Genomic DNA, 15,169 nt, shown 5'->3' on the forward strand with positions numbered 1-15,169 from the left:
ATTGCTGGTAGCTACTATGGAAAACAGAATGGAAGTTCCTCAAGAAATTAAAAATAGAACTACCATGTGATCCAGTAATTCGACTTTTGGGTATTTACCTGAAAAAAATGAAAACACTAACTCTAAAAGATATATACACCCCTATGTTCACTGAAGCATTATTTACAATAACTGAGATATGGAAACAAGTGTTACTGATGGATGAATGGATAAAGAAAATGTGAGATATATATATGTATATTATATATATACATCTATATATATAAAATGAAGTTTTATTCATCCATAAAAAAAGAATGAAACCTTGTCATTTGGACCAATACGGATGGAACTTGAAGGTATAATACTAAATTAAATAAGTCAGACAGAGAAATACCATATGATCTCACATATGGTGAGATCAAAACAAAAACAAAAACCCAAGCTCACAGATAACAGAGAGCACAAGGGTGGGTGCCAGGAATGGAGTGGGGTGGATGAAATTGGTGAAGGTGGTCAAAAGGTGCAAACTTCTGGTCATAAATTGTGGGGATGTAATGTACACCATGGTGCCTATAGTTAATAGTACTGTAATGCATATTTGAAAGTTACTAAGAGTAAATCTTTAAAAAGTTCGGAAAAACCTTTGAGAAGAAAATATTTTTATAACTATGTATAGTGACAGATGTTAACTAGACTTATCATGGTGATATTTTGGAATATATACAACTACTGGATCATGTTATACACCTGAAACTGATCTACTGTATGTCAATTATACCCCTCCCTCCAAAGTTACACTTACTATTTCTAGACTGTGAACTGTTTCCTTTCACATCCTACTTCTTAATTTAATGAGATCCACCTATTCATGCTAATAGAGGAATAAATGTATGGGGTGCCTGGGTGGCTCAGTGGGTTAAAGCCTCTGCCTTCGGCTCAGGTCATGATCCCAGGGTCCTGGGATGGAGCCCCACATTGGGCTCTCTGCTCAGCAGGGAGCCTGCTTCCTCCTCTCTCTCTGCCTGCTTCTCTGCCTACTTGTGATCTCCGTCGGTCAAATTAAAAAAAAAAAAAATCTTAAAAAAAATAAGTAAAATCTTAAAAAAAAAAAAGAATAAATATGCAGCTGCACTTTTAACTTAATATCTCTGAGTTATTCTTTGAGTTATTCATTCTCATGGCTAGTGAAGAGTAGAGCTTGGATTTTTGATCCATACTGCCAAGGAAGATCCAGGGTGGGGTTGGGTTGTGAAAGATAAGCTGGATCCTTCTGTCTAGAGGATAGGCTCACTCTATACTGTTCTTGTCTGTTCTTAGGGGACAGTTCTGTTGGTTGGCGTGTTTGATCATTTCCTCATTTTCTGTAACTGAACCAAGGTGGGTGATGCTATTCCTAATTGGATCTGTGCACGGGCACCTCATTCAGGACAGAGGTTGACAAGGCTTTGGGGAGTCTCAGGCCAGGTGTTAGTCATGGGTAAGGTACAGTGTGGTTCTGAATGTAGTTTTCAGGGAATGTGCAGTTGTATTTCAGGATCTTTGAGGGGCAGAGAAGCCCTGTTCACATCTTTACTGAAAGTCAAAGAAATGACCCTAAACGCAGCTTTTAGGTCACTCAGGAGGGTGTGGGGGGCCACATTCATGGTCTTAACTGACATTGAAGACTCTTGGCTTCCAGGGCTGACTGACTAGAGGTAGAAATCCCCATCGCTGAGCTCCTGCCTGAGGGTGATTTAGAGTGGCCTCTAGTGGCGGTACTGGGGATTGCGGCATCGGTTCAGTTGGTGCCTATTTCAGGACTGTATCATTAGAGGAGCCAATGAAACTCAGGAAATAGAGATCTAGAAGGAAGAACAGGGTAACATTTAGGACTGTGGAACAAAAGAGGCAGCCCAAAGCAGTCCACAGTCATTGAAATAGAGGGATCAAAAATAATGACACCCTTTGAAAAAGTAGCAAGGCAGTTGAGATTTTAAAAGAAAGTATAATAGTCTTATAGAGATTATAATAGAGAAAATAATATAAGGGAAAAATAAAATTATATGGGAAAATGACAAATGGGATCTTTGTATAGGGAGATAAAACATCAGATGTAAAATGTAGGGGATTGTAGAATGGACATTATTGATTGAAAGGGAATCTATGATGTAGAAAAAAAAAGTGCATTAAGGAGTTATTAGGCACAGAAATGAGTGTGTTGGTCAGACCTTTTAAGATCTGAAGAGGCACAAAAGAGGCAGAACTATGGCATGATTTTCATTCTACTTCCAAGGTGTATGGGAGATCAAGGACATAGTAGGAATTTGACAACAAATGAAAATCTCAATCAGAACTGTATTGCATTTATTTCTCTTGGGTCATGAGAAAAACTGGACTTGATCAAATGACGTAAAGAAGAATACACAGAGGCAGGGCTACGTGGTCTGTTTGCTTCACCTTGAGTGCCGACGGTCTGGGGATGAGGAGTTTGGGACTTTGTGCTGCAAAGAACGGTACTTTCATGAAGTAGTGACTCATGAAAGCTAAGGAAGGCTTTGCGTGCTGTTGATCCATACTCCTGTACATTATTGCTTCTCCCAATCAAGGACATAAATTTTACAGATGCCTAGTACTTTTATCACCTGTTCCACTCATTTGTATCAGTGCCTGGAATGACACAAGTTCAAGGGAAAAGCAGAAGTTTGCATTCCTTGCACCCAAGCTGGCCAGCCTAGGCACTCTGCCTTTCATACCAATCCAGAGTGGGGCTTTCCCAGAGTGGAAACAGGGGAGCATGGAGGTAACACCTTCTTCCCTTTCCATGAAGGTATGTATGATGCCCCAGGCAGGTGGACATGGCAAAGAGGATGCCAATTAGTGCAACAAATCCACTCTCTGGAACCCAATTGACTTTATCCCATCACTCTGCCTTTTCCCAGCTCCTTTCAAGCTGGAACAGATCTGTTGTGTTTTAGACCTGCTCTTTTCTGGGGTGAACATAACTTTGACATGCAGAATTTGTGTCTTCACACAACATAGGGTGTCTGATACCTGAAACTGGGGAGACCTCAGAGGTGAGCTCAGAGAGCTGTGGGGAGCCAGGGGCTACTCTACTCCTCACCACCCCTAGGGAAGGATGTTGAGGAGGATCTCAAGTTTAGGATGGAGCTGGAAGGATGCCACCTGGGGAGAGAAAGTGGGTCTTATAGAAGCTGGGTGTGTCCTCTCCAGCAGAAAGGCTGTCAGGTCCCGGTGTCAGTCCTGGGCAGGTTTCCAGTATGGCTAGTGGGCTAGTTTTTCCAGACCAGGAATTCAGTTTCACTCTAGGACTATGGTAGCTTGGCTTCCCTTCCCTTTTGAGCTCAGCAGCTCCCTCCATGCCTGGAACTTTCCAGTTCCTCCCCGAGCTAAGCCTTAAAGCTAGGAGGTCTCTCTTAGGGGTGTAAAGACTGGGATCAGTGGCTCTGATTTTCTGATCCAGTAGCCAGCATACTGTGGCCAGCAGGTGGCGCTGAGCCCTCAATTCTCTGGGTTCACGGTCACCAGCCCTTTACCGTGGAGGGGGTGGAGGAAGGTTACTTTGAATGGGGTCCCAAGAAAGCTGCTGCTGAGCAGCTTCTCATTAAGGGAGTCTGGCCCCTCTCCTGGTCTTATGGACAGCTAAGCTGAGTCCCAGAAACCGGGCACTGTCTCCAGAACTCTGGGCTGACTCTGAATAGCTTCTCCTTCCTCCTAAACCACAAACTGGTTAACTTCAGGGGACTGTGTGGGTGTAGGATGGGGCAGCTTAGAGCTTGCACCAGCAGCAGCAACTTCCTGGCTCTTCAGCCCTGCCTCTGGAGTAGCGCGGGCCAAGCTCTCACTGATCCTGCTAAAGCCCACTGCAGACCTCAAACAGCAACAGTGATGCTGGCTTATTGTCCTATCATCATTCATTCGTTCATTCATTCATTCACTTAGCACTTACTCAGTGCCAGGCACAGTGCTGAATCAGATATAGTCCCTGACCTCAAGTAGCCACAGACTTGGGGATGTCACAATCTCTTTCATTCGTGAAAGGAAGAGTTGATTGATGTGGTAAACTTCATTACTGTCTAATTTAAAAATAAATTGCCACAGCCCCCCCAACCTTCCGCAGCCACCACCCTGGCTGGTCAGCAGTCATCCACATCAAGACAAGACCCTCCAAAAAAAAAAAAAGAAAAAGAAAGAAAAAAAAAAAAAGACAAGACCCTCCAGCAAAAAGATTACGACTCACTGAAGGCTCAGATGATCAGTAACACTTATTAGCAATAAAGTGTTTTTTAATTAAGGTACGTACATTGTTTTTTTTAGACATAATGCCATTGCACACTTAACAGACTACAGTATAGTGTAAACATAACTTTTATATGCAGCGGGAAACCCCAAAACATTCATTTGACTCTATCGTGGTATCTGTTCTGTTGTGGTGGTCTGGAACCAAACCTGCAATATCCCTGTACAGTAATGCATATGATGGGCCCACCTCTTCCCTGAGCACCCACCTTCCAGCAAATCCCAGGAGTGGAGGTCAAGCCGAGGGCTCTAAGCCTGGTAGGTGCTCCAGAACTGAGATGGCCAGACAGGCTGGCAGGGCTGGGCGGGCTGAGGCAGAAAGCTTAAAGTCTCTCTGAACTGGGTGCTAAGGGTCAGCCTCAGGTCCTTTTTCTGGCCGCCTGGCTAGGATCTGTGGCACTTTTGGAAAGTGGGCCAGCAGTGTGCTGTCCTGTCCACCAGTGTGCCCCCTCCCTCCCCAGCAAGAACTGCCCAGTGTTTAGGGAGGTTTTATTGACAGCACAGAAGGCAGAATCCCCAGCAGGTGTATGTAGCTCTGCTCCAGGAACCCTGTCTGGGGTCAAGCCCATAAGGACCAAAGGCCTCTTGGCATCAGAGGCCTCACTCACCCCCGGCAGTCTGAGCTTTCCAACATCTCCTTTTCTAGTGACCCAAAGACCCTTCACAGTCCCCTCTGGACAGATAGTGAGTGACAGCCACCGGTGGGGAACCAGAGTTCAATCTGTATGTGGGCCCTCGACCTCTCTCCTCAGCCTTTTTCTGCTTGACATGCCAGGGTCTGCACCAATCCATCCCAGCCTCCTGGGGCAGAGACAGAATGGGAGCAGGCAGGCTCAGCAGCCCCTCCCCAAAGAAGCCTTGCTGTCAGGGCACAGGGCAGGGGCACAGGGGCCCATCTCCTCTTTCCTGTGCCTGACCAAGGTTCAGCAGAGCTGCGTGTCCTCACACCACTTCCTCCTCACCTGAGTCGGCCCCAGGAAGGGGAGTCTGATCAGTCTCAGCCTTCCCGTCTGTGTCGGTTCCACACCTCTAATCCTTCAGCTGGAATACACTCCTTCATTGATTGCTCTCCCCAGCTGGCAGGGCCCACCCATTAGGCCATCACTTCTTCAGGGACCAAGAGTGGCTGGTCATCTCTTGGGGTAACCAAAACAGAGCAGTAGGTTGCCAATCTGGGGACTGTTCCTCCCCTGCCCAGCCTGCGGTCAGTTGATCATGGGGAGGCAGAACTGGCGGGAGACCCAACTTTAGGGTCCAACACTTCCCACAGCTTCCCTAGCCTGGGGAGAGGGGTGGGGGTGGGGTGAGCCAGTCCTGAGCTGGGGAGGAGCACAGACAAAAATAACCCAGCACAGGCTTCCTCTGAGGCCAGAAATAGAGTAGTGACAAGTGCCTTGTAACACCATGGGCTAACAGCAGGGGGGAGGCTGAGCTGAAGAGGGCCCAGCCTCACACCAGGACCTGGCCTGGCAAGGGGCCCACACCACGCCCACCCTACATACCATACACACAGCTTCTGTGCACACAAGCAGTGTGGGGGCCCGAGCGACAGGGCTCAGGATAGGGAATCTGGAGAGATGCTGAACTTGGGTTTGGTCTTGGCCACAGCCACGCTGCGCTTGCGCAGGGGGCCACGGGCGGAGGCGAGGGTCAGGGCGTCCAGCAGACTGCGGTCCTCATCAAGCTGGCGGGCTGTGCAGAGCGGCGTGGGCACTTTGATGGTGTTGCCAAATTTGGAATAGTCCACGGAGTAGCGGCCATCCTCCTCGGCCACAATGGGTACAAAGCGCTGGCCCCAGAGGATCTCGTCGGCCAAGTAGGAGGTGCGGGCCTGGGTGGTGATGCCTGTGGTCTCCACCACACCTTCCAGAATAACAATGATCTCGAGGTCTTGGTGGTGGTGCAGGTCAGTGGGCGCCAGGTCGTAGAGTGGGCTGTTGGCGTCAATGACGTGGTAGATGATGAGAGGAGCCACGAGGAAGATGCTGTTGCCCCCCACACCGTTCTCCATGGGGATGTCCACTTGGTGGAGGGGCACCACTTCGCCCTCGGGGCTGGTGGTCTTGCGCACCACCTGCATGTGGATGGTGGCACTGATGATCATGCTCTTGCGGAGGTCACCCACGCGCAGCATGAAGCAGAGGCGGCCGTGGCGCACGGCGATGACAGCGTGCTTGCTGAAGATGAGGGTCTCGGCCCGCCGATGGGCCTGGGCCGTCTTCATGAAGATGCAGCCCAGCATGATGGCGTTGATCATGAGCCCCACAATGTTCTGCACAATGAGGATCAAGATGGCCAGCGGGCACTCCTCGGTCACCATGCGCCCGCCAAAACCAATGGTCACCTGGACCTCAATGGAGAAAAGGAAGGCAGAGGAAAAAGAGTGGATGCTGGTGACACAGGGCACAACGGTGCCCTCGTCAGGGGCCAGGTCACCGTGAGCGAAGGCAATGAGCCACCAGACCATGGCAAAGAGCAGCCAGCTGCACAGGAAGGACATGGTAAAGATAAGCAGCGTGTGTGGCCACTTGAGGTCCACCAGCGTGGTGAATACGTCCTGCAGGAATCGGCCCTGCTCTCGGATGTTCTTGTGGGCTACGTTGCAATTGCCGTTCTTAGACACGAAGCGGGCCCTCCGCTCTCGGGCTCTGTACCGCGGCTCCGCGGGGTCCTCTGCTAGCCGCGTCAGCACATACTCCTCAGGGATGATGCCTTTTCGGGACAGCATGGCTCCAGCAACCACCGGGGAGAGGCTTCCCCCATGGGGGGCGCTCCCCTGACCAAGCCTTGGGCCTCAGGTGGGGTTTCCTCCCCGGGGAGCCCTTCCACTGCGGGACCACCCTCAGTCTGTGCTGGCCTCACTTCTCAGATGCCTCCTCAACCAGGCTCCCCACCTCCGACTGGCCTCTGCCTCTTTAAACCAGCCTCACACCTCGGCCAGCCTGCCCATTGCCTAGTGAGCCTCCTACCCGGCCTGGGCCTGCTCCCCACCTCGCCTGAATCTCAGCTCAACTCTCTCCCACCGCGGACTTTCCCTGGGCCTCCCGCTGAGGCTCCTTCTCCCCACCTGGGTTTCCTTCTCAACCCACCTCCTCTACCTTGGAACTTAGCACCTCTGGATCTTCCCAACTCGCCAGACCTCACACAATCCCCACCGTTTCTCCCGCCTCACTCACTTCTGCTCCCGGGCCCCCTTCCAAGCTCCAGCTTCGTTTTCTGACGACCCCCGGTCTCGCCTCCAGGTATGCCCCTTTTCTACCCCACCCTCCGCAGCGCCCCCGCGGCCGGTCGGATCCCCCTCCAGCTCTGTCCTTTCTGTCTCCTTGGGATCCTGCGCCCTCCAGAGTCACCACTCCACCCGACTCCACTCCAGATCCCCTCGCCCACAACGCAACCTGGCCGGGCTCACTCACGGTCGCGGCCTCTCGGCTCCTCGCCGGCCAACGCAAGCCGGCGCCGCGCCCCCGCCCGGCGCTCAGCTCCGTCCTGCCCCGCCCGCTCGTCGCCGCCGCACCTGCTCCTGCTCCTCAAGCCGCAGCCGTGGCCTCCCCGCCCCGACTGCTGCCCGGGCTTCCCAGCGGGTCGTCCTTTCGTTCGTGCGTCCGTCCGCCTGTCTGTCCGTTGGTCCGCTGAGACCGACCTGTACTAGATGGGGGCAGAAGATTGAGGGCGGGGGCGCCGGAGGAATGGAGTGGTGGACCGGGGCCGCCAGGGGGAGCCCGACCTATTCCTGAGCTGGAGGAGGGGCGGGCACGGACTCAAGCCCCGCCCCTTGTCATTCACACCCACCACCCCCCACGCCCTGCCTTCCTGTTCCAGATTCTGTGTGGCATGGAGGGTTTGCCCAATCAGAGGGACAAAAAGAGGTTCCTCCTGCCCACGCGGGGACAGGGAGGGGCGCCGCGACCCGCCCTTTCAGTCTGAGGACTGCAGCCCCGGTTGGCTTGCCTTTCCTCTTCCAATTTCCCATTCTCAGGGGGGCCAATATGCACCTCTCGTGCAGCATTGGGCTTTGCAGGTTCCCAGCGAGAGGAGGCTCTGAGGAGCTGCGTCACCAAACCGGTGACAGCAAGAGGTTAGGTGGCCTGAAGATTCCTCAACTGACTGCTTCTTCTCTTTGGGGATGCTGTTAATCTCTTCTGAGTTGTAGATCCTTTGAGAATTTGACGAAAGCCACGGACCCCCTCCCCAGAAAATAATGGATCTTAACTAGCCACTGTCGGAACACAGATTCGCAAAAGCCCAGAAGTCTGGGTGGGTTGCATCTTCTTAATCATTCCACAACTACGCCCCTGTATTTTAAAGAGAGTTTGAGCTACGGACACTTGCTTTACACCTCCTTACACCTGCCGCCCGGTCTCTTAAACCTTAGGTAACGGGAGGAATGTGGGTCTGAGGGGCTGTATTAGGGTTGACTTGGGGAACTGGGGGACTCGAGCTCTTGACCTGAACATGAGTAGTGCTCATGATACTGATACTGCAGGCATCAGTCTAGGGTTGCCCTGTGGCTTGGGCCCCAGTTCCCAGCTGGGAAAGAAAACCTGCTGGGTCTCTGTTGTTGGGACAGTAATGGCCCCATCCCCTCTCTGAGGCTCAGATATTTATGTAGCTCTGACCCATGTGTGTTCATTTGTTGGAGTGGGAGCATGAGGCAGGGCCCCAAGATAGGGACAGTGGGGTTGTGAGCCACAGTGGGGCAGATATGATTTTCATATTGAGTTTTCCTTTCTGTCTCATACTCATCTGTAGGCAGAGTCAACACTGTTACTCAGGTAAGTGGGAGCTTGGGCTGTATTAACAGAGATGCAGTCCCTAGAGTGGGGAGGGGAGAATAGGATGATCAGAGTGGGAGAGTTCAAGGAGACAAGGTTACACAGGAAAACTCTGAGGCAACTACATCTGTTCAGCCACCCGAAGAGGAGCCTTAGAGAGCCCCCTGTGGAGTTCGGGCACTAGTGCAGAAACCCCAGGAGTCCAAGGAAGGTGAACTAATAGTTTTATGTGGCCCAAAGTATAGAACCAGTACAGACACTGAGTGGAACGGAGGCAGGTTGTGATTTCACATATGAAAGAGTCAGTTCTAATAACCAGAGATGACCCGTATCTTTGGGGTATTCAAGTCAAAGTTGGCAGGCCATTAGGGATACTATAGAGAGGTTTGGGCCAGAATGGCCTTGGGCAACTCTGCAAGACTTCAGTATGGACACTGCCCTATCCCTGCTACTTCCCTTCAGTCCCGTGGGGTGTAGTGGGCACAAGGTGGGGGTGGGGTTAGGAATCTTCTCTCCCAGGCTCTGCTCTTAGGAGGCCCTTCAGTAGAGAGGGTGGCCCCTAGAGACATCTTAGAGCTGGAAAGGCAAGGCCCTGCCTCACAGCGTGGCCTCAGCTATTACCTGCTCTGCCCTTTCTAGGAGGGTGAGCCCCTTACCCAGAGAGCTCAGCCTCCTGCCCTCCTCCATCCTTACCTTCTTATATTCAACTCCCCCAAATACTGAATTGGTCAGAAACCTTTTCCACTTCCCCTTTGTTCATAGGCTTATCCCAGACTCCTTATCCTGGCATTTAAGGCCTTATGATCCTATGCCCCCACCCCCCGCCCCATGGGCCATTTTCTCTAACTCTGCCTGTCTCATTCCCACTTCTCTCATGCCCAACTCACATCTTGCCTCCCCTAGACAGCCTACCAGGTCTTACAGAACTCTCACTTCCTGATCCCCTCTGGCTCTTGGAATATCCAAAAGGTCTGTGTTGGGCCTTTCTCCAGTGACTGGAGGGTTGTCCTTACATTGCTCTGATCCCATAGTAACTGAGAGGGACACAGTCCCAAGACTCCTGGGTCTGCACCCTAGAGCTGGGATTGCCAGTACTGGAGTCAATGTGAAAATGATTAAAACGTGATATGTAAATGAGCACCTGCCATTTCTGGGCTCGGGGAGCTATGCATTCCTGCTTCACGATGCTGATGGAATCTAAGGGTATCTGTTGTTTTGATCTCCCCAGTGTCTGGGTCTCAGCATCTCTAGACACTACCTGGGTGACTTGTGGTATATGCATCGTGCTTCCCTCTGAAGGACCACCCTTCTTCCATTCTGAATGCCTCTCCATGGGTGCCACAGATGGGGACATGTGATCCGGGCCTAGCCAGTCAGCGTAGCCCATCCCTCTGACCACAGTGCTTGGGTAGAGGTAGGGGTATGACCTAACTTGGTCCATTGAAATTTGCTCCCAAGAATTTTGCTGGGACTCTTTTTCAGAGTGGTAGGGTATAAGCTGGAGGGTCTAGTGGCCATCTGTCATCACGGAGGGAGGGGAAGAAAGAACCCAGAAATGGAAACACATGCTTGTGGTCAGACGGCTGGATCCAGCCATGCCTGAAATAGTACACCTCCTGACCTTCTCCATAACATAGGGTAATAAATTCCAGTTTTTAGTTAAGCCCCTTTGAGTTGGGTTCCTGTCATTTGTCATGGAAGTGGTACTAATCCAGGGTACCCCACAATTTTAATCCAAGAAATATAGTGAGAAGGAAGGGGGCTATTTTGTCTAATGAGATAATCACAAAAAATGTGATAACCCTTGTTACAGACTGAATTGTGTCTGCCTCCCCATCTATTTGTTAGAGCCCTAAATTCCTGTTGATGTCCCCCAGCATGACAGTATTTGGAGATAAGGCCTGTAAGGAGGTAATTAGGTCCTTAGGAGAAACCAAACCTACGACACCTTGATCTTGGACTTCCAGCCTCCAGATCTGTCAGAGGACATTTCTGTTTACGTCTCTTTGGCCGCAATTTTATTATGCCTGAGCAGACTACTGCAAACCTCATTTCACAGATGAAAATGCACTTCTGGCCACACTCATAGACTCATGTCCACCGGACCTACAGGCCACCCTGTCCCTGCCGACCAGACCTGAGGCCTCCAGTAGGAAACAATCAATCTCTTTATTTACAAGTGATTTACAGTTAGAAAGCCCCGGCGGAAGGCGGTGTGGGGGAGGCTGGGGCGCGGGGTGGCACTTGGGCTCCAGGGGCTCACTTGTCTGCACGGACAAAGGAGGCAAAGACACTGTCCTTCCGGCTGAGCAGCTTCTCTGGCTTGTCGAACTCAAGGATGGCACCGCGTTTCAGGACAATCACCAGGTCTGCAGTCAGGATGGTGTGCACGCGGTGCTGGGTGGGGCAGGGGGTGCTGGTCAGGGTGGCGGGGTGGGGGGTGGTAAAGGGAGGGGCAGCTGAGGGTGTCCCTCCTGCAGTTCGGGGGAGGAGGCATGTGGATGGAATGTCCCATCTCTGTGGCCACTGCCGTTCCCTGGGGTGGCTGTGACCCCAAGCACTCTGTCCACTCATGATACCTTCTCCCCTTAACAAGCCTCAGCTCTGCTCTCACCTCTGGGCTTCAAGACTCAGAGATCACCTCACAGCCCAACCCCCACTACCTATAGAGTAGGTAGCCTAGCCTAGCTCCTGGGACCTTGGGATGGGGCGGGCCTTGGAACCTGGGGAAAGAGAGGAGGATCTGAGGGAAGTCCTCACCCATCCTATTTCCTACGGTCCAGGTTCCCTGCAAGCCCTCCAGATTCTGCACCATCACTTCAGGGGCCTCTCCTGATTACCAGGCCCAGGTGAGTGTGGTGGCTGCCCTCTGATGGCAGCCTCTAGCGGCCAGCCCTCTCTCTGGGTGTGGCCCTACACCCCAGCAAGGGGCCCCTTACCGCAATGGTGACCACGGTGCGATCTGCAAAGGCCGTCATCACCACCTTCTGGAGGATGTTTTCCTGCCAGGTGGGAGCAATACTGGTTGGCTCATCTGCCTCGGGGATAGGGTTTGGCCTGGCTTTGGGGATGGGGGACTGTGGCTGCAGTCTGGCTCCCATGGGATCCCAATCCTAGCCCATGCCTCCCTCCATCTGTCTGGTCCTTGTTCCCATAGGACCAATCAAGTTCTAGCATTCAGGGGCTGGGCTCAGGCTGTTGCGGACTCAGCTCTGTGTGTGTGTGTGCTGTGTGTGTGTCTGGCTGGGCTGTGTGGCAGGTGGAGTGCGAAGTCTCTGTGGGTCTCTTGGGTGTTTGTGAGCTAGAAATGTGCCCCAGCCCTCTGCCTTTCAAGTGGCCCTTGATGTTAAAGATGACTTGAGCTTTGGGACCACTTTGTGCATATTTCACCCTAAGACCCCATGACAACCCCCTCCAAGACCCCACCCCATGGCTGTGCTCCTGACCGACCGTGGCCATGTCGATGGAGGCCGTGGCTTCGTCCATGATGAAGATGCTGGTCTTCCTCACAAAGGCCCGAGCCAGGCAGAACAGTTGCCTCTGGCCCTGGCTGAAATTCTCCCCACCTTCCGTGATGATGGCATCTGAAAACAGCCCCGGGGAGGCAGAGTGGGGCTGAGTTAGTCTGGTGCTGGGAGTTTAGCAGACAGCATGGCTTAAGGGCATTAGGAAATGTATGTACAGGGCAAATATGCACGGGTGTGTCATGAGGCCGGGGGTATGCAGGGCGACTGCACTTGACCTCATGACACAGGTGCCATCTGCAAGAATTACAGAGAAGAGCGCTCTCTGCAGAGGTGCGTGGCCGTGGCCCCACGTCGTTCCGAGAGGGGGCGTGTGCACTGAGTGTGTGGGTGCTGGAGCTGTGTGAGGGCACCAGTGGCGCGAGTCTCTGAAGCCGAGGCTTGGCCGGCCCTCACTGCCGCGGGGGCTGTGGCAAATACATCAAGACTCTGCTGTCCTCTGCAGGGTGGCGGGGGCAGAGTCTTCCCTGCACCCTGGAGGAGTGACCCCTGCCTGGGATGTCCCCTTCTGTCCTCTCCTTCCTTGGGGCAGAGCTGGGCAGGCCGGTGGCGGCCATGGGCAGGGCCGAATACACTGGACTTGCAAGCCGTGTCTCCCAGTGACACCTGCTGTCACCCCTGCCCCCTTGCCCCAGTTTCCTTGGGAGAAGCTAGCCCCTGAACTGACCAGTCCTGTGGCCTGGGACAACTCACGTGACTTCTCTGGGCTTCCGTAAGGTAAAAGGGCACACAGGATAGTGTCTGGGGTCCTGCCAGACCCTCGACTAAACCCCAAACCTCAGACACGGGCATGAGTTTCCCCTCCTAGCCCTCTGATGTCCTCGAGTGCCGTCCTGTTCCTCCCCGAGTGGTTACCCAGGCCTCCGGGCAGCGCCTTCACCACCTGCTTCAGCTGGGCGATCTCCAGCGCCTCCCACAGCGTGCTGTCAGAGCACTTCTTCTCCGGGTCCAGGTTAAATCTGGAGGGGGTCACAGAAAGCCCCCTTAGAGAGGGAAGCAGGGTGCTGTCTCATCCCCGGGGGCCGGCAGAGGTCAAGGCTGGGGAAGGGAGCAGTGAGTGAGAACTGATGGCTTCGGAGGGCCTGGCTAAAGGTAGGGGGGCAGCAAGCTGGGGAACTGCCTCCACCAGCGCCCGCCTGGGGCTCACAGGAGAGAGAAAGGCCCAAAGGTGGAAGTGTGAGGGACCAGGCCAGCCCATGGTGCCCAGAGCCCGAGCAGGGCTGCCTGCCCTGAGACGGGTACCCAGCGGAGCGCTGGGGGCCTCGCCCACCAGCCCTCCTCGCACTCCAGCTCCCAGGCGCCGGGCCTGGGACGGGGTAGTGGACCGCGGGAGTGCTGGGGCTCACCGGATGGTGCCGCTGAAGAGGACGGGGTCCTGCAGGATGATGGAGAGGCGGGAGCGCAGGGTGTGCAGTGGCAGTTTGGCGATGTCAATGCCGTCGATGATGATGCGCCCTGTGCGGAGACCGTGACACAGGTGGGACATGAAGGAGTGGGGGGAGTGGGTGGTCTCAGGGGCAGGTTCAGCCTGGGAGCGTGGGTCCCATCTAGGATGTGGTGGGGGTGGAGAGGGCAGTGATTGCTGGGCTTTCTGTGATATCTGACCAGATACCGGGACTGGGGTCCTACCTGGTGGCTGCGGGCACACGTGTGGTGCCTGTAACACCACTCACCTTCGAACATGTCCACCATGCGGAAGAAGGCGAGAGAGAAGGAGGACTTCCCACTGCCTGTGCGGCCACAGATCCCAATCTGGAAAGAGGAGCAGGGACACGGTGAGTACCTGGGGGAGCTGCTGGTGCTCGCTCCGGGCTGTGTAGGCACCAGAGGTCACAGCATCTCTTTGTCCTGCCTTTCTGACTAGCTTCTCTTTGGCTAGGGCTGGGTCCTGGCTTTGGGCTTGCTTTCTGGGTCCAGAGGGACCTCCCATGGGGACCCACAAGCAAGTGCTGGGTGAGATGTCCATCTCCCTGGGCCTGGGTGTCAGTCTTGCTGTGCCTGGTATGGGGCTGCCGGGGAGCTGGGGACAGTGGTGCACAGTCTATGGGTATGGGTAAGGGAGGGGGGCCTGGGGGTGGCTCATTGGGGTTTACAGGGGTGTATCTGTGTGCCATGCCTTAAACTGAGGTCATCTCTGACCCCATGGCTTCCCGGCCCACGGGTACCAAAGGAAAAGACAATAAGTAACCAGTACAAAGACAGAAGTGGTGACCCAGAAGGACGAGAGAGGTAGGGGACAGATGGGAAGGGCCAGAGGCAGGGAGAGAGGTAGATCTAAAGGTCAGGGAGAGTGAAATCGACAGCCACAGACAAAGACAGAAGGACAGAGACAAAGAGACAGACGGAAGGGGGCCCTGTCAGAGCAGGGGTGGGGCGTGAGGAGGCAATCCATCAGAGAGTTGGGTCAGAGTGCCAGGCTGTGGCTCCCTCCGCAGGACAAGCGAGGGGCCTCACTGTCTGTCCCGAGGACCTGCTCTGAAGCTCAGGGGCAGTGCCCTGGGAGAGCCCTCTCAGCCAGGGGAGTCTGGGGTGTCCGTCTCCTGAGTGGGTGAGTGAGGGCAGCGGAAGGAGCATGGAAGAGGGAATGGGGGAGAG

General features: G+C 53.7%; 2 protein-coding genes across 6 annotated transcripts in view; both read right to left on the reverse strand.

Annotated features, from left to right (window-relative positions):
* Positions 1-4,713: 4,713 nt before the first annotated feature.
* Positions 4,714-7,672, reverse strand: KCNJ11 (potassium inwardly rectifying channel subfamily J member 11). Its single transcript, XM_032881149.1, has one exon. It carries the CDS (start codon positions 7,004-7,006, stop codon positions 5,834-5,836), a length of 1,173 nt encoding a protein of 390 aa, XP_032737040.1. The 5' UTR covers positions 7,007-7,672; the 3' UTR covers positions 4,714-5,833.
* A 3,577-nt stretch (positions 7,673-11,249) lies between these two features.
* ABCC8 (ATP binding cassette subfamily C member 8) overlaps positions 11,250-15,169 on the reverse strand; it is a 73,272-nt gene continuing 69,352 nt past the window's right edge. For 4 of the 5 annotated variants that reach the window (XM_032881142.1, XM_032881141.1, XM_032881140.1 and 1 more), the window contains 6 exons: positions 14,248-14,326; positions 13,921-14,029; positions 13,430-13,533; positions 12,501-12,634; positions 11,990-12,052; positions 11,310-11,447 (listed from right to left, as the gene is read on the reverse strand). In XM_032881142.1, the coding sequence (XP_032737033.1) occupies positions 11,310-11,447; positions 11,990-12,052; positions 12,501-12,634; positions 13,430-13,533; positions 13,921-14,029; positions 14,248-14,326 (627 nt within the window). Of the gene's footprint in view, positions 11,448-11,989; positions 12,053-12,500; positions 12,635-13,429; positions 13,534-13,920; positions 14,030-14,247; positions 14,327-15,169 lie in introns of all 5 variants that reach the window. The other variant, XM_032881138.1, reaches the window with a different exon arrangement.

Source organism: Lontra canadensis, unplaced genomic scaffold, assembly GCF_010015895.1.
Source record: "Lontra canadensis isolate GAN:19392208 unplaced genomic scaffold, GSC_riverotter_1.0 scaffold74, whole genome shotgun sequence".
In the NCBI taxonomy this organism is placed as follows: Eukaryota; Metazoa; Chordata; class Mammalia; order Carnivora; family Mustelidae; genus Lontra; species Lontra canadensis.